This window comes from Micromys minutus (genome assembly GCF_963924665.1).
Source record: "Micromys minutus genome assembly, chromosome: 2".
Taxonomy (NCBI): domain Eukaryota; kingdom Metazoa; phylum Chordata; class Mammalia; order Rodentia; family Muridae; genus Micromys; species Micromys minutus.
This window is the reverse complement of record NC_137971.1, coordinates 50,792,411-50,817,308: the sequence shown is the minus strand read 5'-3', so window position 1 is coordinate 50,817,308 and position 24,898 is coordinate 50,792,411. Positions and strand designations below refer to the sequence as shown.

Genomic DNA, 24,898 nt, shown 5'->3' with positions numbered 1-24,898 from the left:
ACTACACCACAGCTAATAGTTTTTGTAGCTTCAGGGGCTCAAATTCAGGCCCACTGACAAAGCCATCTTTCCAGTCTCTTTTCTCTGATCCTAAAACCAGGATGTACCAAAGGCAGTAGTGGCACACACCTACAGTCAAGACTACATGGGAAGCAAAGGCAGCAGGACCACTTTATCCTAGCCTAGACAAAACCAAAAAATTTAGAAAACCTGGTAAGAGGACTGATGTAAATTACATCAAAAAAAGATTTCTTCCCAGAATAAGAAGCAGGGATGGCTGGGAGTAGATGAAGGTAGGTGGGTGGGAATGGCCTGCCTAAAGCCTGTCCTTCACTGAGGAGCTGCTTCTCTGACATGGCTCACCAGGAAAGTGTGATGAAGGAAGACTCCAAATGCAGAAGAAGTCAACAGTTAAGTGCTACTGTGAGACCCTCACACCATGATCCGATGAAGGGTCAACTCATCGGTGTATGACACTCTGTCACTAAGGGATTGGCTTCAACTGTCTAGATTTGGCAGCCTGCCCTACTGGCTGCTTCACTAGCAGTGTCTGTGGTTTTAGAAGGCAGAGTGTTTGCTTCTGAAACATTGTCTTAAAAATATATTTCAGAATAAGCATTATCCATTCCAAGACAGAAGGAGGGAATGAAAACCAAACCAAATAAAGGAACCTGGTGCTGCCAAACACAAAGGGGCACACTGGAGGGAGACCATGGTATGAAGAGGCATTACTCACCACATGCACCAAAAGGTGCTCAGGACTGCTTACTACCAAGCTAGAAAGCAACGGGGCTGGGTATGAATAACTTTTAATCTCAACACTCGGGACACAGAGGCAGGCAGATATCTGTAAATTCAAGGCTACATAGAAAGTTCCAGACCAGCTATGGCTAAATAATGAGACTGTCTCAAACCAACCAAAACCAATCAAACCCACACAAAAAGGAACAAGAAACCTGAGGACACAGAAATGCTAATGTGAGATTAGTGGAAATCCCACACACATCTTCATCTCAAGATCAGCTCCTGGGGGGGGGGGGGGGGGGGGGAGACAAAGCCATGGATGGCTCCATATCTGCACAAAGGACTGTCGCCTAATCAATTAGCAGCCACACCTCTCTGCGAGAATGCCATCAGTAATTAAAGCCCTGTGCTTATTTTCTTTGGGAATACAAGTACAGAAGGGCAGAGCCCCTATGGACCTAACCCATTATGACAGTCTTTTCATGAGCAAGGAAAACACTGCCATGTGCTCTCCAAGGAAGAGTGGCAGCATCACTGAGGAGCATGTGCAGCAGAGAACACTGAAACAGAGAAGTCTGTGGGAGATGGGTATGGAGAGGGGAGATTCATTTACTCAGGACAAAGTCAGCTGGAACAGAAAGTCAGTGAACCTCAAAATAGTTTGTATGAATTTGGGCTTTTCTATTTTAACAAACATAGGTGGGCTCTAAAGATATTTGGGGGGGGGGTCATCAACCTCTAACACCAATGAGCGAATCTTTCTCAGCTAAAGGAACTGCAGTGGCTGTTTACACTAAGTAGTTTGCCTCTTTACCTCATCCTAGCATCTTCAAAAAAAAGGTCCTCTTTGTCAAGGTTAGATTTACAACTAGATAAACCATTCCATTCATGTCCACTTTATAGCAGTACATACACAGCAAGTACTTTCAATCACAATTACAGTTGCCTAGGAGGGCCACATACACTGTGGCAGAGATCAGTCCGGGGGACAAACATGAGCCAGACTGAGCAAATACACACAGGAAGAGCTGGAATATTATACAAGGTACCAAGCTAAAGACTGTCTAGCAGGATGCCCAGAGTTAAGTCTCCCAAATGTATGGTGGCCTGGTACTATCAACTGTGGTGCTCCTGGTAGTAAAGGCCAAGAGCTGTCAAGAGAGGAGCTGAGTTTGCATCCTATGGACAAAATTACACACAGTTAAGCTGTATACACAAAAGCTTCTTTTCTTTTTCTTTTTTTAAGAGGAGGAAGACTGTGCTTTCAAAAAGAAAAGAAAAAAGAAAAGGAAAAGAAGGCCACTGTGCCACAGACCAAGGCATTTAAACCTAGAAATTACAACTGTCCTTGCTGTGGGTCCGTGAGATGGGGAGAGACAGTTGCAAAGGGAAAGCCAGGATCAGACGAAGACTAGGACACGCACTGTGTCCAACTAAGCAAGAGTTGCCCATGCTGGTTTATTCCTGCCACACTTGTGACAGGCTAAAGACAGAAAGAAAACAGCTGTGAGCCTGCAACACACAGCTGCCCCATTAAAACAGCTAATCCTAAGGGGAAGGGCAGGTTGAGTCTGAAATGACTGAGGACACATTACTTGGGATATTTTTTTAGATTTCTGGGGTATTTGCACATAAGAGATAGCTTAGGGATAGGACTGAAGTCTAAACATGACATTTCATGTCTCTTTAAAAAAAAAAAATTAGCCCGATCTCATGTAGACCAGGCTAGCCATAAGTTACTATGAAGTCCGGGAGGATTTTGACCTTGGAGCCTTCTGCCTTTGCTTTCTGAGTGCTGGAATTACAGATGAATTACCATGACACTGGATTATGCTTAGTGTAAAATGTGCCTAGAATTGAAGCCAGGGATTTGTGTATGCTAAGCAAACACTCTGAGATATCCCCAGCACCCCATTTAAACTTTCTTTCTTTGAGATAGTGTGCTATATATCCCTGCTCTGCCTCTAAGTCACTGATCCAGTTTCCACCAGAGGTGGGACATAGGCAAGTACCACCTCACTTAGCTCACACACCTATCTTCCCATAAAGCCCAAGGTAAATCTCATTTTAGTTTACTTTGTTTTGTTTTGTCTTTGGGGGGAGGTTTCTTCAAACAGGGTTTTGCCATGGCTGGCCTAGAACTCACTATGTAGATCAGGTATTCTCAAATCTTAGAGATCCACCTGCCTCTAGTTCCTAGGTTCCGGAAATAAAGGATGCAATCTCACAGCCACACTTGTTTTGTTTTTGAGAAAGAGTTTTTCTTTTCTCCACCCTCACCCCACCCCCTAGAGTCAGGGTTCTCCGGTGTAGCCCTGTTTGTCCTCAAACTCTTACAACTGCCTCACAAGTGCAAAGATCCACTACCGCCCTGCTGAGACAGGGTTTCAAATAATCCAGTTTGGCCTTGAATCACAAAGCAGTTTAAGATGACCCTGAACCTCAGATCTTCTTGTCTCTATCTACCAGTACAAAACTTCTGCTATGCCCGAGTCTGACTGGAACTTTGCCTATGAGCTCAGGCTCCCCATTTGTGGGGTCCATTTTCGTGCTTAAAAAGAGCCCTTGATGTTCTTGTAAAGGACCAAGTCCAGATCCACACCAGGCAGCTCACAGCTCTAACTCAAGCTCTGGGGCGTCTGTTACCTTCTCCTGATCTCCACAGATATCAGCTCATACATGGTATATACATACAGACACATATTAGTACATAAATAAGAAGTAAATCTTTTTAAAAAGATTTGTATCTTTCCTTTTCTAGTTCTTGAGGAATAGTTTGTCAAGTCAAGGTTGGTTTTGAAATCATGACCCTCCTGCCTCTGCCTCCCAGGTACTTCAGATGTACAGTGCTTCTCACTTTGGATTGTAAAATTTAAAAATAAGCCTGCACTTTCTTTTCGATGGCTACAACTGAAGTTGGGAGTGAAAGCTCTTCACACCCTATAATAGCTAGTTCAGAAAGTGATAGTCATTCTGGACCACCTGGTTTATGGTATCAGTCAGTACTCTCACATCTCTGGGCCTAGGCCCTTCAACCGAGGAGTGGAGAAAATAACAAGACCAACTGCCTCATAGAGTACGGGGTTAGCGGATGTAAAACAGCTAAATAAGGACAAAGAGGTTCTCAGTCCGGAAGTCATTATAGGTATAGATACAGGACGCTTAACATCAGAGGCAAACAGCCCAAATGATGGGGAATGGGTGGATGTAGTACTCATCCATGGCTTTCAAACCGCGTTTTCCAACAATCTGGAACAGAATTCTGCATTTAGAGGGCCATCCAGAAGACACCACTATTGAGTCACCACTGTAAACAAACCATTAAAAGTGACAAGTCTATCATTTACACAGACCAATGGTCAAAGAAAAAAATGGCATATTAAGCTCACTTCTAGAACTGACATAAAAGTCACGAACCAGGAATGTAGCCCAGCAACAGGATACTCAGGATGTGCAAAGCCCTGGTTCAATTCACAGCACACACACAGAACAAACCATATGTGATTCTGAGAAGCAGGAGTGGGAAAAACTACTTTGTAGAAAGAGCTGAGGATTATAGGACTTGCTGAATGATGGGAAATGCAACTGCAGTCCTGCCACACTGTTTATAGATGAAAATCAATACTAAACACTTGATTAAAACTTTGTTTTTCAAAATTATTCCAGAGCTGGTAAAGTAGCTCAGCAGTTCAGGGTGTCTGATGTCAAGCCTGTAGATCTACTTGGATCTCCAGTTCCATATGGTAGAAGGAGGTAACTGTCTCCTGCAAGCTGTCCTCTGATTTCTACATGTACACACCATAAATAAATATAATTTAAAATTATTCCAACAAGATATGCTTCAAAGCAAATAATATTTAAAATTTTTTGCTTGGCCAAATGTGGCCATGATGCATACCTTTAATCTCAGCACTTGGGAAGCAGAGTCTCTCTCTTAGAACTCTACAGACGCTTGCCAACCTGGTTTACATACATGGTGAGTTCCAGGACAGCAAGGGCTATGCATAGAGACCCTGTCTCAAAACACAAACAATAAACAAACCAACAGAACAAAAAGAAACAGAGTCTGTCAGTCAAGCTGAAGTTAATCCAAGCACTAGGAAGCCTGGTACACAGTTGAGTTTCAAGCTAGCTAGAGCTACACTGGGTAACCCTGTCTCAGAAAAAAGGAAACAAACAGATTAGCTGGGAGTGTAGCTAAGCATGGGTTCAATTCCCAGCACTTCAAGAGAAGAAGGGAAGGAATGAGAGAGGCTAAGAGCGTAGAGGAAGGAGAAGACACAAAGTGTGCAGGCTCTGCAGCCCCAAAGACACAGGCAGCTTGGTGTGGGGCTTAGCTTGACACTGCCAGACTCCAAACAGCTTAGGAACAGGTTCTTCAAGGATGAAAAGGGTGCAATGCAAGTTTCAGAATGAAAATTGACCAATAGCCAATATGTAAACCTTAAAAAAAAAAACATTATAATGAAATTCAAATAAGCCAAATGATCTTTTTAATGGACTTTTTAAAAGGCCAATGTTATGCACTCAGAGCAGGAAATAAGCCAACTTTGATCAAAGTCCCCTAGGTCACTGAGAACTGACTTCCTCAGCTAGAATGACTGCAAACCAAGGCAGCAAGTGCCTTCCTGAGGGCAGGTCAGGGAATCTGGGAGTCACAAAGGCTTACAAATGAGGTCATAGCAAATCACTAACCAATCAAGGGCAGCGCTGATGAAGCCAGTTTGGGTTGTTTTCACACTTCTGTCTGGAACCGCTCTCCACCCCAAACTCTTGCATTCACACTGCAAAACTCATGGCATCAAATAAATAGCTTTTGTTTGTTTGGCTTACAGCTTTTCCTATTGATAGCATTAAAGTTAAAATAGACACAGTTCAATGATAGCCTATCAACTCAAGAAAATTAAGTAAAAGAGAAAACACTAACTAAACTATGGATTCCTTTAAAGTAAGTTCACTAACCTGAATGCAATTACAGATGGCACTTTCAATGAAAATTAACAGTATTTTCCTTTTGTGTGTTTTAATAGGGGAGTTTTTTGGCTGGTTGGTTTGAGACAGGGTCTCTCTACACAGTCCTGGCTAGGTCTATAACTCACTCCAACTCACAGAGATTTGCCTATCTCTGTTTCCCAGAGTGCTGGGATTAAAGTGTGTACCACCATGCCTGGCCAATAATTATATTTTCCAACATACTAAAACCAAAGTGAATTGACCTTTGTTATTTTTTAAGATTTATTTTATATGTTTGTATATACAGCACATTCACACATGGTGCCAGAGGCCAAACAAGAGAATGGGATCACCTGGACTGGGAGTTATAGTTGGTTTTGAGTATCATGTGAGTGCTTCGAATAAAATCCAGATCCTCTGCAAGAGCAACAAGTGCTCTAAGCCATCTCTCCAGCCCTACTAACCAAATCAGAATTAAAACTTCAATGTGAACAAACACTGAAAAAATTAATTTTGAAATCAGCCAGACACAGGACAAATGTGTAATTTACATGAGGAATTTAGAATTAATAGGGAATAAGAGAGAAATAGGGGTCACCAGGGCTGAAGGAGTTAAGAGTAGGGAGTTTCTATTAGTTAATTAGTATGACTCCATTTCAGATGAGAAGAAAGTTCTGGAAATCATAGTAAGGCTTATATAACAATGTGACCTGCTTTAATAGCACAGAACTAAATAAAAACAACTATCAAGCGGGGCAGTGGTGTCAGGAGGCACAAGCAAGCCATTATCGGTAAAACTAGGCTGAAGCCATCCTGAGCTACTGAGTGAGTTCTAGGACAGCCAGGGATACACAAAGAAACTGTCTCAAAATAAACCAACCAAACAAAAACTATCAAAATAAGAGCTGGAGCGATGGCTCTTCTAGAGAGGACCCAGGTTAGTTCTAGCATCTATATTGTGACTCAAAAACTGTGTGAAACTACAATCCCAGAGGATCAGACACCTTTTTCTGGACTGTATGGGGACCAGACACACACATGAGTATTGACATTTTTGCAGACAACCCACCCACATAAAAATTTAAAGAATGTAATTGTCAATATAAATTTGTTATAATTTTTACCATAGTAGGAGTGGCACTAAAGTACAAGGTTATAAGAAAACTTCAGGACAGCATAATTGAGAAACAGTCTATAAAATAAATGACCAGCATTCTTTCAGAGTCTGGTTAGGGTGAGGAAGGTGGCTCACAGTGTAAAGGGCTTGCTGCTCTAGGTACCCATGCCCCAGTAAGAGACCATGTTTCACAGAAAATATACAGCTCCTGAGGAACAACACAAAGTTCACCTCTGGCCTCCACAACACTCACCCCAACATGTACCTACATGATATAAACACACATGCACCCAAACCCTATATATGTACACATACACCCAAACCCTATATATGTACATATACACCCAAACCCTATATATGTACACATACAAAAAAATAAGTTTAGGTGAAATAAGCTCATTATAAGTGAACAGAAATAACTGATTTTTAAAATAAAACTATATTTCCTGAACTCCAACTGAATTTGTACCTCATGAGTGTACTTGAGGAACTGGCATGCAATCAAAACCCAGAGGCAAGGCTGGTGCGACTCAGCCGTCAAGTGCTTCTCTGGCACTCTGGGTCTAATCTCCATCACCAAAAAGGCCCCAAACCAAAACCTTTGCAACCTCATAGAGGAGGTTAAGGGTGTGAGCTGATTATAACATACAAAAGATAGAAAGACTAAGTTCTGATACACTGTTATGCAAAGATGATTAATATTGAATCCTATAAATCAAATGGCTAGTAGGAGTTGAATGTTCCCATCACAGAGAAATGACAAATGTTTAAATTGGACAACCAAAAATATCCTGAACAGATCATTACATAATATATGTGCTAAAATACACTCTACTCTATAAGTATGCAAATTATTTTGGAGGCAGGGTCTTGCTATGCAGCCTGCTCTGGCCTCCAGGTCAGTCCTCTTGCCTTAACGTCCCCTACACTAGGATTACTGGCATGCACTATTACACCTAGCTAATACACACATATTTACCTATTAAAATATATATTTTTAAGGACTTTCTAAGTTATTTTTGTGGTGCACACCTTTAGTCCCAGTACTTGGGAGGCAGAGGCAGGCAGATCTCTGAGGCCAATCTGCTCTATAGAATGAGTTCCAGGACAACCAGGACTACGCAGAGAAACCTTGCCCACCCCCCCCCCAAAAAAAAAGCATGCATGTAGCCTGTTTGGGTAAGTGCAGGAGTGCAGGTACCAGAGGAGGCCAGAGGTATGAGATCCCTGGACCTGCAGTTATATATAGTTGTGAGCTACTTAACACAGATACTAGAACTGAATTTGGGTCTTTGCAAGAGCAGTACAAGCTCTTACCCACTAGGTCATCATCTCTCCAACCTTAAATGTAAACATTTAAGGTCTGGAGATGTGCACTTGGCTAACATACACAAAGCCCCAGCATCTACACCTTTTCCCAAGGAGAGTGTGAAGGAGCTGTACTCAGTGGTGGACACAGCAGTTATTTCTACATAGGAAGCTCTGAGCTCACAACCCCAACACAAAAACAACAATATGGAAAAACTCTACTTCAATCCCCTGCCTAAGCCTTTTCCTGTGTTGGGACCACAGGTTCAAACCACCTCTGAAGGTAAAACATCATTTTTTTATCATTCACTCAAAATAACAATAAGCCCAGTCAGTACATGTTTACACAACTTACTATTTTTAGGAAAAGATCATGTTTTCCAAAACAACTGAAATTTGATTAAAAGTGTTGCCTTTAATATCTCTTCCTTAATGGCAGACAGGTGACTTCTTAAATCTACTGCTCAGTGTTTCAAAATATTGTATGAAATGTGCAAGGAAATCCAATTTCAAACAGATATGTAGATGGAAAACAGGAATTCAACAGCCTTCCAAACACTGACTAAAACTCAGAATAGGCACTTTAAGGTTAGTCACAGGCTAGTAAAATGGCCCAGCTGCTACAACGCTTGTCTCTGGTTCTGACATCCTGAGCTCAATGCCTGAAGCCTTTGTAAGTAGAAGGAGAAAACCAACTCCTGCAGATTATCCTGTATCCTGCATTTCCACCCCACCCTCACAGTCACAGTGTAGAAACCAACACTATTGCTGAGACTTCTGTACACATCTAAGCTAAAAGTTATGTTATCCTGAACTTCTTTATACACTGGTAATTTAGGAAAGTCTTACACTAAATTGTATAGAATTTCAAATGCTAATAGTCAAAAACAACAAAAAATTCACATTAACTTTAGTGTCAATCTTGTCAAAATAATCTGACAAACACAAAATTTCCAAAATTTCTTTTTGTTCTGTATGAGGTAGGCTCTAAGTATGTAGCCCTGGCTAGTCTGAAATATGTTTTATAGATTTGTCTAGCCTCCACCCTGAGACCCATCTCTTTCTTTTCTTTTCCTTCTTTCTCTCTTTCTCTTTTCTTTCTTTCTTTCTTTCTTTTTCTTTCTGTCTTCCTTTCTTTCTTTTTTAAGATTTACCTATAGTCAGGAGGTGGTGTCATACACACCTTTACCGCAGCACTAGGGAGACAGAAGTAGGTGAATCTCTGTGAGTTCAAGTCCAGCCTGGTGTAAGGACTGACTCTAGAACAGCCAAGACGACACAGAGAAATCCTGTTTCAAGAAACTTAAAAAAAAAAAAAAAAAACACACACAAATCCAAAAGTACCTTTATTTTTGTGTATGTGTATGTGCGTGCGTGTGCTCGTGTGTGTGTGTGTGTGTGTGTGTGTGTGTGTGTGTGTGAGAATATATGCCACAAGCAAGGTAGGTACCCTTGGAAGACAAGGATCCCCTGGAACTATGAGATGTCTAATACAGGTGCCAGGAACCTAACTCATGTCCTCGGGAAGAGTAACGAGTGTTCATAACTGCTGAGCCATCTCTGCAGTACCCCCTCTTCATTTTTTTTTTCTTCAAAGAAGTAAGCTTTTATTCCATGTTTCTCAAATTGAGCTCACTTTGGAGGGATTTGTTAAAGACACCAAAGTCCCATGTCCTCATCTGACTCCTCTGATTCTTTCTTAGCCTCAGTCTTGGCCCTGATCTTGCAGCAGCAGGGGCAACATCATAAATGCAGACAGATCAGACAATAAGGCATTGACCTTTTCAGCAAGTGTGAAGGTGTACTCAGTCTCCCCAAAGTCAAGACCAATTGTATCCACTGATGACACATTGTGGCACTGAAACAACAGTCAGGTAACCAATCCAGTACCCCAAATTTTAATTTCTGCTTCAAAACTTGACAAGTTCATTTTGTTCATTTCTTTAAAAAAAAAAAAAAAAAAGTCCACTAAATTTTCAAGAATGGATAACCAGTTTGTCCATCAGTTATTATTTCAAGTTCAATTGACCCATGCAGCTGGTCCAGTTCCATCACACAAAACAGTAACACTTCATGGATACTTGGCAATTTAATCACCAAGAACATGAGAGACATTATTACTACTACCTGTTTTTCAGACAAGGTTTTCTATGTTTGGTTGAATTGACTCAAAAATATCCTGAGCAGATTATATAATACATAATATGTACTAAAATACACTCTATAAATATACCCTCCAAATATTTTGGAGGCATGGTCTTGCTAGCCTGGCCTGCATGACAAACCTGTTGCCTTAACCACCCACATGCTAGGGTTGCAGAGAAGCACTACCACAGCCAGTTAACACACACACACATTTGTATTCAATGCCTTATACTTATCCACTGAAATATACACTAAGGATTTTCAAATCATTTGATTATATGTCTTATGTCTGTACAGTAGTATATGTATATAAGTGCCGGTGCCAGGTAAGGCCAGATGCTTAGCATCCCCAGGAGCTGGAGCTATACTGCAGTTGTGAGTGAGCTGGCTGTCCTGGAACTCACAGAAATCCACTTGCTTCTGCTGCTTCTCTGCTCTACTCCCCACCCCATGCAGCCCCTACCCCAAGACATGGTTTCTCTGTGTATCCCTGACTAACCTTGATGAGATCCACCTGCCTCTGCCTCTTGAGTGCTGAGATTAAAAGTGATGCTTCAGCTTCTTGAGTGCTGAGGTTAAAGGGACATGCCACCATACCCAGCAAAGGGGCCTTTATTAAAGAATCAAAGAATGAGAAACCACTAGCTGTCAGCTGTCAGGCTGCTCTCACGCAGATGGCTCTTCCTCCTGTGGAAAACTGGCAGCTGAACCAAGGACCCTGGGCTACTGGCAGTTTGGCGCCACCACTTGAACCCACAGTGGTTTTTCCTGCCATTGCTTTTACACCATTAGTGTGAAATGGAGATGAAACTGTTCAGGGTAACTTATGAGATTCAAAAAGTCAAAAGCTACTGGGTGTGGTAGCACACCCCTTTACTCCCAGCACCAGAGAGGTAGAGGCAGGTGAATCTCTGAGTTCAAGGCCAGCTTGACCTGTATAGTGAGCCTTGGGTCAGACATGGCTACAGAGTAAGACCCTGTCTCAAAAAAACAAAACCAAAGTTCTTCACCCTTTGAATATGCAGCACTGCTGTGTGTGCTGCTAAGTAAGCATACAGGAGAAACTCCTCAGTGACAGCTTGTGGGTACTGATAGAGCACCCTGAGCCCTCTGTACATGTGCTTGTGTCAGGTGGGAAAAAAAAACTGCAAACACAGAGACGCAGAGAGCAAGCTAGAGTTGCAAGTTCTGTGCATGGCACCCAGGTAAGGTGGCTTACAGCCTCCTGTGACTCCAGCTCCAAGAGACCCGATGCCTCTAGCCTCAAGGATACCTGCACTCATGTGCATATCCCCACACATAAACATAATTCTAAAATAATCAGGGCTGGAGAGACAGCTCAGCAGTTAAGAGCACTGACTGCTCTCCCAGAGGTCCTGAGTTCAATTGCCAGCAACCACATGGTGGCTCACAACCATCTGTAATGGGATCCGTGTGTCTGACAGCTACAGTGTACTCAAATACATAAAATAAATAAATCTTAAAAAAAAATAATCAAAATAAAATCTTTAAAATTCTGTAAACAAGACATTAACCTGGCCTTTGTGTATGGAACTAACTCTTACCAAATTCCAGTAATATTAGAAGCAGTGTTACCCTGAGCTCTACTGACTTTTCACCCACTATTCTAGGCAGCAGTAAGTCTCTTAGTTACAGAGGTGCCTGTCCACTCAAAGCAAAGTGACCACTTATTCCATGCCATACCAGGTTTCAGGAACTTTTTTGGTAGAAGGAGTTGATTCAAGATAAGGTCTCTCTGTAGCCCTGGCCATCTAGAAACTTGCTTTGTACAACAGGCTGGCCAAAAATTCAGAGGTCTACCTGCCTCTGCTTCCCAAGTACTATGTTCAAAGGGTTGTAGAGCTACACCCAGAACTTTTTCATCTCTTCTCTGAAAATCTGAAGAGCTTGGCTTTTAAAGCTCATAGAATGTAGATTTAGCATTCAATCTCTGAAGAACTGATCTCGCTTTTAAAAAAAAAAGATTTAATTATTTATTTCATGTATATGAGTACACTATAGCTGTCTTCAGACACACCAGAAGAGGGCATCAGATCCCATTACAGATGATTGTGAGCCACCATGTGGTTGCTGGCAATTGAACTCAGGACCTCTGGAAGAACAGTCAGAGCTCTTAACCTCTGAACCATCCTCCAGTCCTGAAGGACTGATCTTGTACCTTACCTAGCACCATAATACTACATTTAGTTTTATGAAATATTTTGTTTCATAGAACACACTATTAATGCTTACAAGTTGAAAGACTGCTTCATTGTCATTTTTCTTCATTGCAGTTCTTTATGTTAAGAAAGGTTCCATGTATCTGAGGCTGGACTCAAAATGACTCCTGCCTCCACCTCCCAAGAGTTGAGATTATAGGCATAACACACCACTGTCTGGTTTACAGAATGCTGGGAATCAAACCTAGGACTCTGTGCACACTTAAAGCAATCTACAAATCAGCTACTTCCTCTGCTCCTGGATATCTTTCCTCTCCCAATATTTTTAAACAAGAGTTACATGGATGGGTTGCATCAGCAAGTTTTATAATTTCATTTTTATTTGTTTTGCCCACTAAGGCATCTCATTGGCCCTAATTTTATTATTTTAAGCCAACAATTCATACTTGAGTATAAAAGAAACATAAATTTTTATCTATTTTAGGACAAAGAATGAAATGCTAAAATAAATTAGAAATTAAAAGGTCTAAATTAGAAGTTTTTGCAAGTGTCATTACAAATAAGTTTCACAAACTATTTTTTCTTGTTTCCTTAGGTGTCAAGAAAATGTAGCTTCTAAAACAATAACGTATTAGGCAAAAATGAAGCTAGTAAATGATGGAAAGTATAATTAAGCTGGATTAATAAGGATACAACTGAAACTCCAAGAACAAACTGAGTTCACTATAGAAAACTCTGTACCTGAAACTATTACTCTGAAAGTTCTCTAAAACACAAGAATACAGTAATTTACCTCTCATGAACCATTGATCAGTGCACTAGACCTGTTGTCATGCAAGCCTGAGGACCTGATTCCAGATCCTCAGCAACCATGTAAAAGCCAGGCATGGCCACACATGCTTATAATCCTAGTATTACAGGCTACAGAGACATACAGAACCCAAGAGGTTGCTGGTCAGCCAACCTAACCGAAGCATCAGGCATTGGGGCTTCAGGTGAGAAACCTTGTCTCAAGGAAGTAAAGCACTGAGTGACAAACATCTAACATTCACTAGCCTGCACCCATATTCATGGATGGACACACACACACACAGCCCTACACACTAAAAGAAAAAACAAATCAGGCAGTGGTGGCACATGCCTTTAATACTAGCTTGGGAGGCAGAGGCAGGTGGATCTCCAAGTTCAAGGCCAGCCTGGTTTACAGAGTAAGTTCTAGACAGCCAGGACTATACAAAGAAACCCTGTCTGGAAAAACAAAAAATCAAAAAGAACTTAAATACTGTGTTCATATTTCAATAAAAGTAATTTTGACCTGAAGGGCTGTAGGTAACACTTAGGACTTCCAAACCACAATGAAAACCAAACTTAACATTGCATTACTCGAATTTAATTTTAATAGCAAGACCCAGAACAGGGTCTACCTAAACTCACAGCATTCCTGACAGGTGGAGAGAAAAGCTCAGAACTGGTTTAGGACTCTGTCACTAAGGAAACCAAGATGCACTCCCTAAAGTGCTCAGCTCCACAAGCTTGGCTTTACTAAGGAAAGAAGTTCCAAAGAAGTTGTTTTTCTGTTTTGGTTTCTTTAAAAAGGCCAAAATAGTAAGAATACGGTTTCATTTTAATCCCAGGTGTGTGACAGGGGGGCTGTTTCAGATTGTCTGCAGCAGCTGACAATGATTTGCCTTGTTCTCTAGCAGGGGTGTGATTTTGCCAGCTGCAAATACTTTCTGTGATTGTGTGACACTTGGAATTCTGGAGGGGTGTTGGTTGGTGGGTTGTTGTTGGTTGCTGTTTGTTAAGTAGTCTTGTGCAAAGAAGAAGTTAGATTTCCTGATGGCGAAGATCAAATTTGCCCAAGGAACTCAACGCCCTTAATCAGTAAGAAGTAGTCTCATGATAACATCACCCCTCTTTCCGACCCCTGATTCAGGGATCTCTTTCCTTTCCTCTCTATCCTTTTTTATTTCTTATCTAGTGCTAGAGGGTTGAAAGAGTGGAAGAAAAAAAGGGGAGAAGTGAAAAATGGAAGAAAGAAACCACAAAGTAGCAAAAGACCAACTGCATTTTTCTTTTTCGTTTTACTTATTTTTCATAGGATCCCTATAGAGCCCAAATGGTCTTGATTTCCCAACCCTCTGCAGGAGCCTCCGAGTGCTAGGATTACAGATGCACACCACCAACACCTGGCCGGCTTCCTTGTTTTTTTTGTTTGTTTGTTTGTTTGTTTGTGTTTGGCTTTTTGGTTTGGTTTGGATTTTTTGAGACCCAATGAGCTCTTGCCATTTATCCCTCAATCCCCCTACCTCAGATTCTCTAGTGCCAGTATTAGAGGTGTGTGCTATGATGCCCAGCAGGGACTTGTTTCTTGGAGCAGCAAATCCAGGGCTGGGCACGTGGCTCACTGTTACTGTGTGTTCCAAATGTTCAAGGCCTTGGGTGAGATCCCTAATACCAAGAACAATAAAACAACACACCTTTAACTATGCAGAAATCATAGGATTCAACGACTATAAGAAAATCTCTTTTTTTCTGGCTAGTGATGGCTCAATGGGAAGAGGTGTTTGCCACCAGAACTGACAACTTGAGTTATATCTCCAGAAGCACAGTAAAAGACAAGAACTGACTCTTCAAAGTTGTCCTCTGATCTACACAAGCACTATAGCATGCACGCATGTACCCACACACATTAACTCTACACTAAAGAGATGGCTCAGTGATTAAGAACACCAAGTGCTCTTCCAGAAGTCTTAGGTTCAATTCCCAATAGCTTAGAACCATAATAATTGATGACACAGAAATATGGACAGGCAGTCAGTAGTAACTTTAATAATAAAAAAAGCCCTATTACTGAAGCTTTAAAGGGGGGGGGGGCTGCAGGGCATGGGGGAAATCACACAGGTTTTTCTATGTAGCCATGGCTGACCTGGAACTTACTGTGGAGTAGGCTGGCCTCCAACTCAGAGATCCACCTGCCTCTGCCACCTAGAATTATAGGTGTGCACCACCACTACCTGGCCTGTTTTCTACCAATTCTAACTTTGTTTTGCTTTTAATTAGCTGTCTGAAAAAAATAAAGGGCTGTTGGGACAGCTTCCTGTACTTTTAAAAAAAAAGTGTGTGTGTGTGTGTGTGTGTGTGTGTGTGTGTGTGTGAGTATGTGAGTGTGTGTACTCAAAGAGGCCAGAAGATGGTGTCTAATCCCCCAGAACTTAAGTTACAAGTGTTTGTGCGCCACCTGATGCTAGGAACTGAACTCAGAAAGAAAAGAAAAAGAGAACACACCTATGGGATAGTAATGGCTGGAAAGGTGGGGAAGAACAACATTTCTTTAATCAATGGCAGAGAAATTCTAGCATGCATCCCTTCTGCTTCCTTAGAGCTGTGAGGTCCTCAGAGAAACATTCTTAGTTGTTCAACTGGAACAGAAGTTACGACCCCCACACCCTTCTAAGAACTTTACATGCACACATGGCTTACAAACATACCTACAAGACAGCTATTTTGTGTTGTTTTTTTGAGACAGAATCTTGCTATATAGCCTAAGATGGCTTTTAACTTGCAATCTTATCGCCTCTGCCTTCCAAGACCTGCATTACCTGAGGTACCTGTCATTACCTCACTTCACAAAGATGAGTGGCTGGGCAGAAGGGTGAAAGACACCAAGGGCACAGTAGAGGCCAACCATGATTCCAGGGAATTTAGCCACAACACTTGCTCATAATTACAGCAGGACCATGTAATGAATCTTAAAACATACTAAGATCCCTTAATTCTGCTAGAAGCTCACCTCAATGCTATGCTACACCGATCAGGCCAAAGGAGCATACTTCCTATGATTAGAGAATCAGTCATTTTGAATGTCTGTTGAGGGCTGGAATGTAGGTCAGAGTGCTTGCCTAATATGCAGGAGGCCCTGGGTTCAATCCCTAGCAAAGAAGAGGGAAAAGAAGGGAGAGGAGGAAAAGAAAGAGAAAGTGGGAGATCTCAACACTACTAAGAAACAACCTACAAGTGACCCCAAACACTACATGCAATGACAATGGAGGGGAGGTAGGAAGAGATGGCACAAAGCAAAGGTAGAGAAGGGGGCAAGAGGAGGAGTGCACCCTGCATCTGGGATATCAGTAATATAACTCTGGGCAAACAATTCTCAGAACAAGCAGGCCACTACAAAAGTAACAGAAGCAGCCAGCCCATAAGCTGGAGCTGTCTACAAGTAGCTTAAATCAAATTACCAAACTTCCATACATTGGATTTTCTGCTTTTGAGGAGACTGGGAAAAACTTTCCTGTTCCGCCTCCCAGTACTGGCTACTGAGTCTTAGAACCTGGCTCAGTTTACTCCCTGAGAAAGACTCCCTATAACATTCTCCCTGTAACATCCAAACAACTGATAATTCAAAGAAGGCAAAAACTGTGGCTAAGTGCCTTTATGTTGCCAAAGACCAAAAGCTGTGCCCCTCTAATTCTCCTGCAGTCGCACCACTCAACAACACACTCAAAGGGTCTGAGTTTAATGTCCACATCACAGGAGCCAGGACTCAGGATTCCCAATTCTCTTCCACATTCCAAAAGAGGACCCAACCACAGACCCCCAAACCCTTCCTTCTGGACAGTCTGACCTTTGACAAATGAGTGAGAACTGGGCCCAAGAAAAGAAATTGTACCTTCGAGCTTCCAAAGAAAGTACGTAAAACAGACCAGTTACCTTGGGGTGCAGAAAAAAAACCCTTTCAGAAGAAGAGATCCAATTCCCATACTCGTTTGGGTACTTGCAGAAGGTGGGAGGCTGTTTACAGAGGTCATACAAACTCAGCAGCTTATTCACTCACAGGAGGCAGACCTCTGTGTTGCCAATTTCCCAGAGAAGACAAGGGAAGATAGGCTGGCCCTGTGCAAAACCAGCTTGACTGGTTCTACTGTGCAGCCTAGTGCCTGCTCCACCTACCTCACAAGGAGAAAGAAAAGGCCAGAAGGGTAGCTAGGAGCAATCACTGAATGCAATCACTGAATACACCTTTTTCCCCTCTATCTCTCCCCTCTTTCTCCATGTCTACCTCACCTACCTGCCCCCCAAGGATCCCAAGCCAGTATGAGCATCCAACTCCATCTGTCCTACCAAAACCTGTGACTTACCCTTGGTTTCACACACCTAAATTTAATGATTTTGTACACCACCCTGCTAATGAGATTATCTCTAAGTAGAAGTGAGTACAAACCCAAAGACAAGACACCTGTGGAAAGAACCTACAGACTGCATGCCAGACAAAGACATACAGATACAGGGATACACAACACCAAAAGGAGGAGGTGGGGCACTGAGAAAGGCAGGAAACCGGGAAGCCCTCTCCTTCTGAAAGAGAACTGGAAACCAAGAGGCCAGATTCTCTTGGTACTGATTCAAAATTGGTGGTCCCATCCCAATCTAAGAGCAATGGCAGGGGGCTGGAGAGATGGCTCAGAGGTGAAGAGCACTGGTTGCTCCTCCAGAGGACCTAGGATCCAATGCCCTCTTCTGACCTTTTCAGGCACCAGGCATACAGGTGGTACACAAATACACAGGCAGACTCATATACCCATAAAATAAAAACAAAAAATTGGAAGTCCCCATCAAAAAAGGCCTTATTAAAATACTAATAATTTTTGTTTTTGTTTGTTTGAGACAGGGTCTGTCTGTGTAGTCCTGGCTGTCCTAGAACTTGCTATGTAGACCAGGCTGGCCTCAAACTCACAGATACACCTGCCTCCACTGGGATTGAAGGTGTGTGCTACCATGTCTGGATATAATAGTAATTTTTAAATTAAAAAATAAAAGAACAGCTGTGTGGTGGTGGTGCATCGCTTTGATTCCAGCACTTGAGAGAGAGAGGCAGGCAGATGGATCTCTATGAGTTTGCAGCCAGCCTAGTCTACAGAGTGAGTTCCAGAACAGCCAAGTCTATACAGAGTAACCATGTCTCAAAAAAACAAACAACCACCACCACCACCGCCACCAAATGAACAAGTAAGTAAATAAGTAACAATGGTATTCAGTGACTTATCCCAAAAGGTTGTGGTGGGGTCAATGACACTCTAAGCAAGGATAGCCTGCAGCCTCCAATGCCAGCATGGGGAAAGGGTGAGTTCCTCCCCCAGGAGGTTTGTAAAGGCTTATTCTTCCTTGTGCTGAAACAGAAGGGGAAAGCACGCAGCTAACACTTCAGTGACTCATGCTCATGTTTGATGAAGGCTGGCAGAAAACCTGGAGAACCCAAGCTTCAAGTGCAAACCGACAAATACTGGAATCTCCCATCAAGAGAAGGAAACTCAGTCACCTATCCTGTTTGTCATCTTGCTGAGATTCCAAGGAAGGGCCAGGTTGAAACACCACCCTTTCCATATAACTCCGAGTTTTTGCTTTGATAGGAAAGCATCAAGCTTGGCAGCAGCAACATAGGTAGACGAGAACAAAGCAAGTCACACATATTCCTCAGCACAGAGGCCAGGCAGCTGAGCCTGGGCACAGCCGGAACCTTGATCATGCAGCCTAAGGGAAGGAAGATGACCAGGCAGCCTCCTGGCCCTTTCCATCTGCTGAAGTTACCACATCCCAACCCATTAATGGGCTTCAAAGTGCTGATGGGAGGGGTCCATTTAGCACAGACACTATCATGGAGCCAAATGTGGTACCCAGCCCCCAACCCACTTGTCAATAATGTGCCACAAAGTCTGAGGCCTGACTGCATTCTAAGCATAAAATATTCATTCAAGTCAACATAATACATATGTAGGACCACTGTAGAAGCTCCTGGGGGAAGAGAAACGCCAGTTAGGTTAGCTAAGTGCTCTATGAGAAACAGTCCACGAAGGCCTGGTATTAGTCCTAGTCAAATGCCCTCTGAGAATCTGGCTGTTCTTCCAAAGGGAAACAGTCTAGCCAGAGAAATGCTGACTCCTGAGAGATTTCATCATACAAATCTCTCAGGAAAACAAGGTTCTCCACCTCTTTCTACCTCATAAGTATCAACTAGGCCAAGACATGTATGCCCAAGATTCTCAGCCTAGGCTAGGGTCACAGCCTAAAAGATAAAGCTATCCCTATGCAAACCTGATTTCAATTCAAAGCTAACTTTCAACCTCTTACTTGTACCATCTGTTTAGCTAGTTCCCCAAATCCACAGAATGGACAAGCATTATTTGTAATTCACGAGACAGTTACTTTTATGTCACTGTCATGTCTCAGAGAGATATTACTCTAACAACCCTCACATAGAATCCCTAAGGCCCAGCAGATGAAACTGAGGTTTAACATTCACTCATATCCACACCCGGAAGGCAGGAGCCCCACCTCATCAAGAGTCAAATCACAGAATCCCACATTATCAACAATAAAGTGTTGGGACCAGTGTTGACCAAAAGGAAACTGGAATCTTAAACTGTGTCTATGGAATGGCTTAATTCTTCCACCAAACCCATTCTCACATTCACCTTAACAGCCTTGTACGTGCTGGGCAAATGCTACACCGCTAAATTAATCTACAGCCTTTTTACTTTGGATCTTGAGAAACAGAGTCTCAACTAAGTTGTTGCCTTGAATTTTTCCTGTAGCTCAGACAGAACTTGGGCCTGAGCCTGCCTCAACACCAGTGTACCCAGAGTTCTAAAGCCACACAACTACTGGGTATGAGGTTTGTTGTCATCATTGTAGTGATCATTATCAACATCATCACATTTACTTTGTGTGCGTGAGAGATGGAAAGTGAGAACAAGCAAGAACAAGAGAGAGAGAGAGAGAGAGAGAGAGAGAGAGAGGGAGGGGAAGAGGTGGGGGAGAGAAAGAGTTTGCACAAGAGTGTATGTAAGTATCTTGCCACAGTGAGTTCAGCTCTTCCACCAAGTATGAGAATCTCAGGGATCCAACTCAGGTCATCAAGCTTGGTGGCAAGCTCTTACCCATTAAGCCATTTTGTCAGCCCTTAGCAGTATGTTTTTATAGGATTTATAACTTAGGTCTGCCCTCTTCTCCAATCTTCCGAACTCCTCTTTGAGAATATATTCTGCCACCCACTCTCTACAAGGGTTGGTGGCAGCACTGTTGGGTAGCAAAAGGCCCCTGTTTTCTACCAGATACTTTGTTTCCAGGGTCTGAAGCTATATGTCCCCTCCCCCAGGGTTAGGGAAAGCTGTAGCCTGGGGCAAGTGAACTCTGGAAGTTGTACCCTTCTCCACACTTGACTATTAAGGAAGACAAACAGTCATCTTGCTGATTGCTTTCAAGGCTGCCAATTCTCCAGGCCAGCAAAGCCATTTGAAAAAGCAGTTCACAGAAAGCTAATACTTAAGAACCCCCCCCCCAACAAACCACTAGCCCCAGGTCAGAATCCTGCAAAAGGAAGCCATCTCTGGTGCAAATGCACATCTGAAATCAGGTGTCACCAAAATTATCTTCAAGACAGAGCTTGGCTTTCTTTTATCTACTTTCACTGTTAGAAGCAGAGTTGACAGCAAACAGGCAATCTTCTGCAACGTAAGGTTTATTTTTATGCTTCAACATGTTCTGTGTGTGTTTCAGAAATGATCAAAGAGCTCCTAGAAACAGCTTATCAGCCACAATGTTAAAGAAAGAGGGAGAAAAGGCATAGGAGGAGATTGGAAACATCCACAGAAGTTTGCTTACTTATTCTCTGGTATAACCAGTTTAAGTAATTTAAATCTAAATAAGGTGACAGTGGAGAGGGACCTGCCCAGCCAAATTCTTTGCTCTTTATTTCCTAACACTGAGGTGACTGCACCAGCTGAGCTCCCACAATGGGTTACTATTTGGAAAGGGACTGAGGAGAAGTTATTCAGTTTCACCTGGTAGCCCAGTCTACTCTAAAGGTGGATGCTGAGAAGCTGACTCGTGTTTTTGGTTTTTTTGTTTTAATTTTTCTAAAGCATACAGGGTTGGGCTGGGGAGTATAGAGCACTTATCTATCAAGAGCAACGCTCTGAGCAAATCTTCAGCAGCATAAGAAACATAAAGAAACAGCTAGCTTTTCCAAGTCCAGGTGTTTTCAAAGGAAGTGGCAGAACATGGAGTTGACATTGCAAGTGGAGAATCAGGAACTGACTCCATACAGCTCAGTTCATGAAGAGGAGAAATGGAGCCAAAAAGGAGCAGAATGACAAGGCAGCCTCTGCTCTGAACTAAGTTATCACAGAGCAGCTTACGTGCCAAAGTGGCCACTGATTACCACTCTCCTGAAATCAGCGTACGTGCGCCAGACCTCAACTCCATGATCCCATACTGTGTGAAGCACATCTGAGCACACAGAGCAAAAGAGCAAGTAGACCAATAATGCATTTATGCAGCATAGTAAACAGCACAAAGAAACCACACTGAGGCCACTCTCTCTGCCCAACACAATGCTCCCACAGCCTCTCTGGGGAACAGGCAAGTCAACCACTCCCCAAATGCCTGAAGATCCAGTCAGGCACTTGGCCTCCTCCGTGCTCATAATCAAGGTCTAGCTACTAAAGAAAGGTAGGAGAAAGGGGATATACAGAACCACCTCAAAAGAGCCTGGGTAAAGTGTTTCCCAGAAGGAGGGATGCAGCTGGCAAGCAAGGGACTGCGCAACATAGATCACACTCAATTCCCAGAGAGGACTAGTTGCTAGATCCAGGCATGAAAGAAACCAGCCATCCTCCTTCTCAATCTCCTGCTCTGCCCCAACAGCAAACAGTTCATAGGTATTATGGGTCCACCAGACAGAAAACTTTGTCCTGATGCCTTTGTAGTTATCAAGTGCCCAGGTACAGACAGCAAGTGAGTAACAAAGCAGAAAAGTACAGGAAAGAAAAAGAGATAAAAAGGGCTTTTCAAAGAAGGAAGTTGATGCTAAGCAAATACAGCAGCAGCACTAGCCTACCTGGCTACAAAGAAAACAGAGAACAAGAGGGAAACACAGAGGGTGCTGATGAGTAAAGTGTGCTCCTTTCCAACACATTTATGTTTAGTAAAATTCACCCAGAAACATGTGACAGTCAAGGGACTGTCCAAAAGGCAGACAGCAAGGGACACTAGAGACAGTGAAACAAAGGAAAGAGGTGTAAAGTGGGTGAGAGGATGACAGAAAAGGCAATGGCTTGGGTGACAAACAGCAGCGATTACCAGGATGAAAGGGAGAGCACAAGGCCTAGCTGCTGACCCGCAGCATAAGCAGCTAGCATACACCCTGGAAACCGACAGAGCACACAAGGTGTAAGCAGACAGTGAGGGGAGGAGACCCATTGGGACAGGAAAGGCAGCACTGATTAAGGAGGCAAAGTAAGAAAGACGGGGAAGGTTGAGCAATAGGAAGTAGCAAACAAGGAGGAAGATACTGAGAAGTGACAGACACCGGTTTGGAAAGACAGTATCTGAATTCGTGTTGCAGTGTAAGCAGGCAGTAAAGCAGGGACTGATGCAGCTGATGCAGCCGGCAGAAGACCGAGCAACAGGTTATGTTAATACAGCCAGGCTAAAACACTCTTTCCCACGGTAGAAAGAGAGCCCAGGCACAATCTGGAAGAGCATTCAGACAGGAAGCCTAGGGACTTAAATGCCAAACCCCAAGGGGAAGAGAACAGGAGCGATTCAAAGACTCTTAAGGGAGCGGTGACTGGAACCCCAATGGCAACCTGTGGGAAAACTATGCGCATGACAGCTGTATGGGAAACACGGAAGCGACACATGCCAGTGCCAGGAGCCTGGGAGCTCCTGCCGAAAAGAAGGGAAAGTGATGAGCAAAGAGTAGGCGAACGATTTGGAAAGGTGACGAGGGTGGAGCTGGTGGGTTGCAAGCAACAGGGAGAGCCCAATTTGGAACGGGAAAGGAGGTTAGAAAAAGCTGGGGAAGTGAAAGGGGATAGGGACCGAGAACACACTCCGAGGCACGGACTCTTGAGGGAGAAAACCGAGGATTCAGAGAGCCGGTGCGGGTAGAAGGGGTACAAAGCTAGAGAGATGCAGAAAGGTGGGCAACAATCCGCGGCAAATCGCGGGGTGTTATTCGAGGAGCAGGAAGGTGGCTGCTTTAAGCGTGGGTGGAGGAAGACCAGAAAGGCCCCTGAGAAAAAAGGGAAGAGAAGGGGAAGCTGGGGAGATAGCACGGAAGAGTGCAGGAGGACGGTGAGAGGCGAGGGGCGTTTGGCAAAGATACAAGTGTGCCGCTCAGTCAGGACAAGGTGGGTCCCAGGTCAGGACTCAGAAGAGATGTGCAGGGCTGGAACCCGGGGCCAGATGACAGCTTAGGCTTGCAGAAGAAAGCAGGAGCACGAGGAGAGCAAAGGGAGGGAGCCTCCATAAGGTGCAGGGGCCCAGCCACAGAATTAGGGGAGCCCTGAGGGCTCCTTACCTGCTCCGTGTCCCTTTCGTTCAGCGTGGGTAGGGGGGTCCGAGCGCTGGACATGGCGCCGGTATCTCAGGGGAGGGAACGGAGAAGCTTGGAGGAAGGGAGGATAGGGAAGGCTAGGAGCCCGGCCGGGCGGGGCTTCTCACAGCAGGAGCACCCGCTGCATGGGCCCCGGCCGGGGGTGCGGGGAGGCCGGGCAATGGCTCACGCCAGCCCGGTGATGCGCCGCTCGGGCTAGGCCTCGCCGGCTCCGAGCGGCTCCGGACCGCACCCCCCCCCGACCCCCGGCTGGGTTGTGCCGCCTTTCGGCCGGGCCGCGCCGCTCCGCCTACTCTCAACCGCCGCAGCCGGCCGCCTGCCTCGCTCCTCCCCTGCCCTCAGCCGCACTGCTCCGCGCCCGACACACAGGCAGCCGCCGCCGGACCTGCTGCTCCCAACATGGCCGCCACCACCGCCAGCCCTCGGCTCTTTCCGCCGGCAAGAGCCGGAAACATCCGAAACAACTAAGAACGGGAGGGGGAAGAGCCTTTTCCTCTCCGCCCGGACTATGGGTGAATTCCGGAAACTACCGAAGAAGGTAATCCCCGGGGACGCGCGCACCTCCTAGATTCCGAAGACCAAGCTTCGGCTCTGTTTACGGAAATCCACGAAGAGACTCTCCGCACCTCCAGAGCCGACCAGCAGCCACGCCTACCGGCTTTTCTCCGCCCACTTAGAGAAGGCTTTCGGCAGTTTCCGGAAACAGCCGAAGAGGCTCCGCGTGTGCTAAACCGGCCACGCCCCCGTTCCATAGCTAAACCGAGAGCGGTAGTCAGCCATTTCCGGCAACACCCGAGAGCTGCCGAGGTTAAGAGTATATCTCTTCGTTTCTTTCCGTCAGTTTTCGTTAATTTTCAAACCTTGAACAGGCGTGGATCACCTGTACCTGTTGTTTGACTTAGAAAATACAGCTATTAGCTGTTCCTACAAGTGGTGTCCTTTGAGCCTAACGCCAATTCCCATCCATATGTTTGTCTGTTAGCTCATAAAACCCACCTTATCACCCAACCATTCTATCAATATGTGAGTCAACTGTCACCCTATTGCCCA

At 44.0% G+C, this 24,898-nt stretch overlaps 1 protein-coding gene across 8 annotated transcripts in view; it reads right to left on the bottom strand.

The window, feature by feature from the left end:
- MARK2 (microtubule affinity regulating kinase 2) overlaps nucleotides 1-24,481 on the bottom strand; it is a 62,036-nt gene extending 37,555 nt beyond the window's left edge. For 7 of the 8 annotated variants that reach the window (XM_080911578.1, XM_080911579.1, XM_080911582.1 and 4 more), the window contains exon 1: nucleotides 23,813-24,269. In XM_080911578.1, the coding sequence (XP_080767704.1) occupies nucleotides 23,813-23,866 (54 nt within the window). In that variant the 5' untranslated portion in view covers nucleotides 23,867-24,269. Of the gene's footprint in view, nucleotides 1-23,812; nucleotides 24,270-24,409 lie in introns of those variants that run through there. The other variant, XM_080911580.1, reaches the window with a different exon arrangement.
- Between the last annotated feature and the right edge of the window lie 417 nt (nucleotides 24,482-24,898).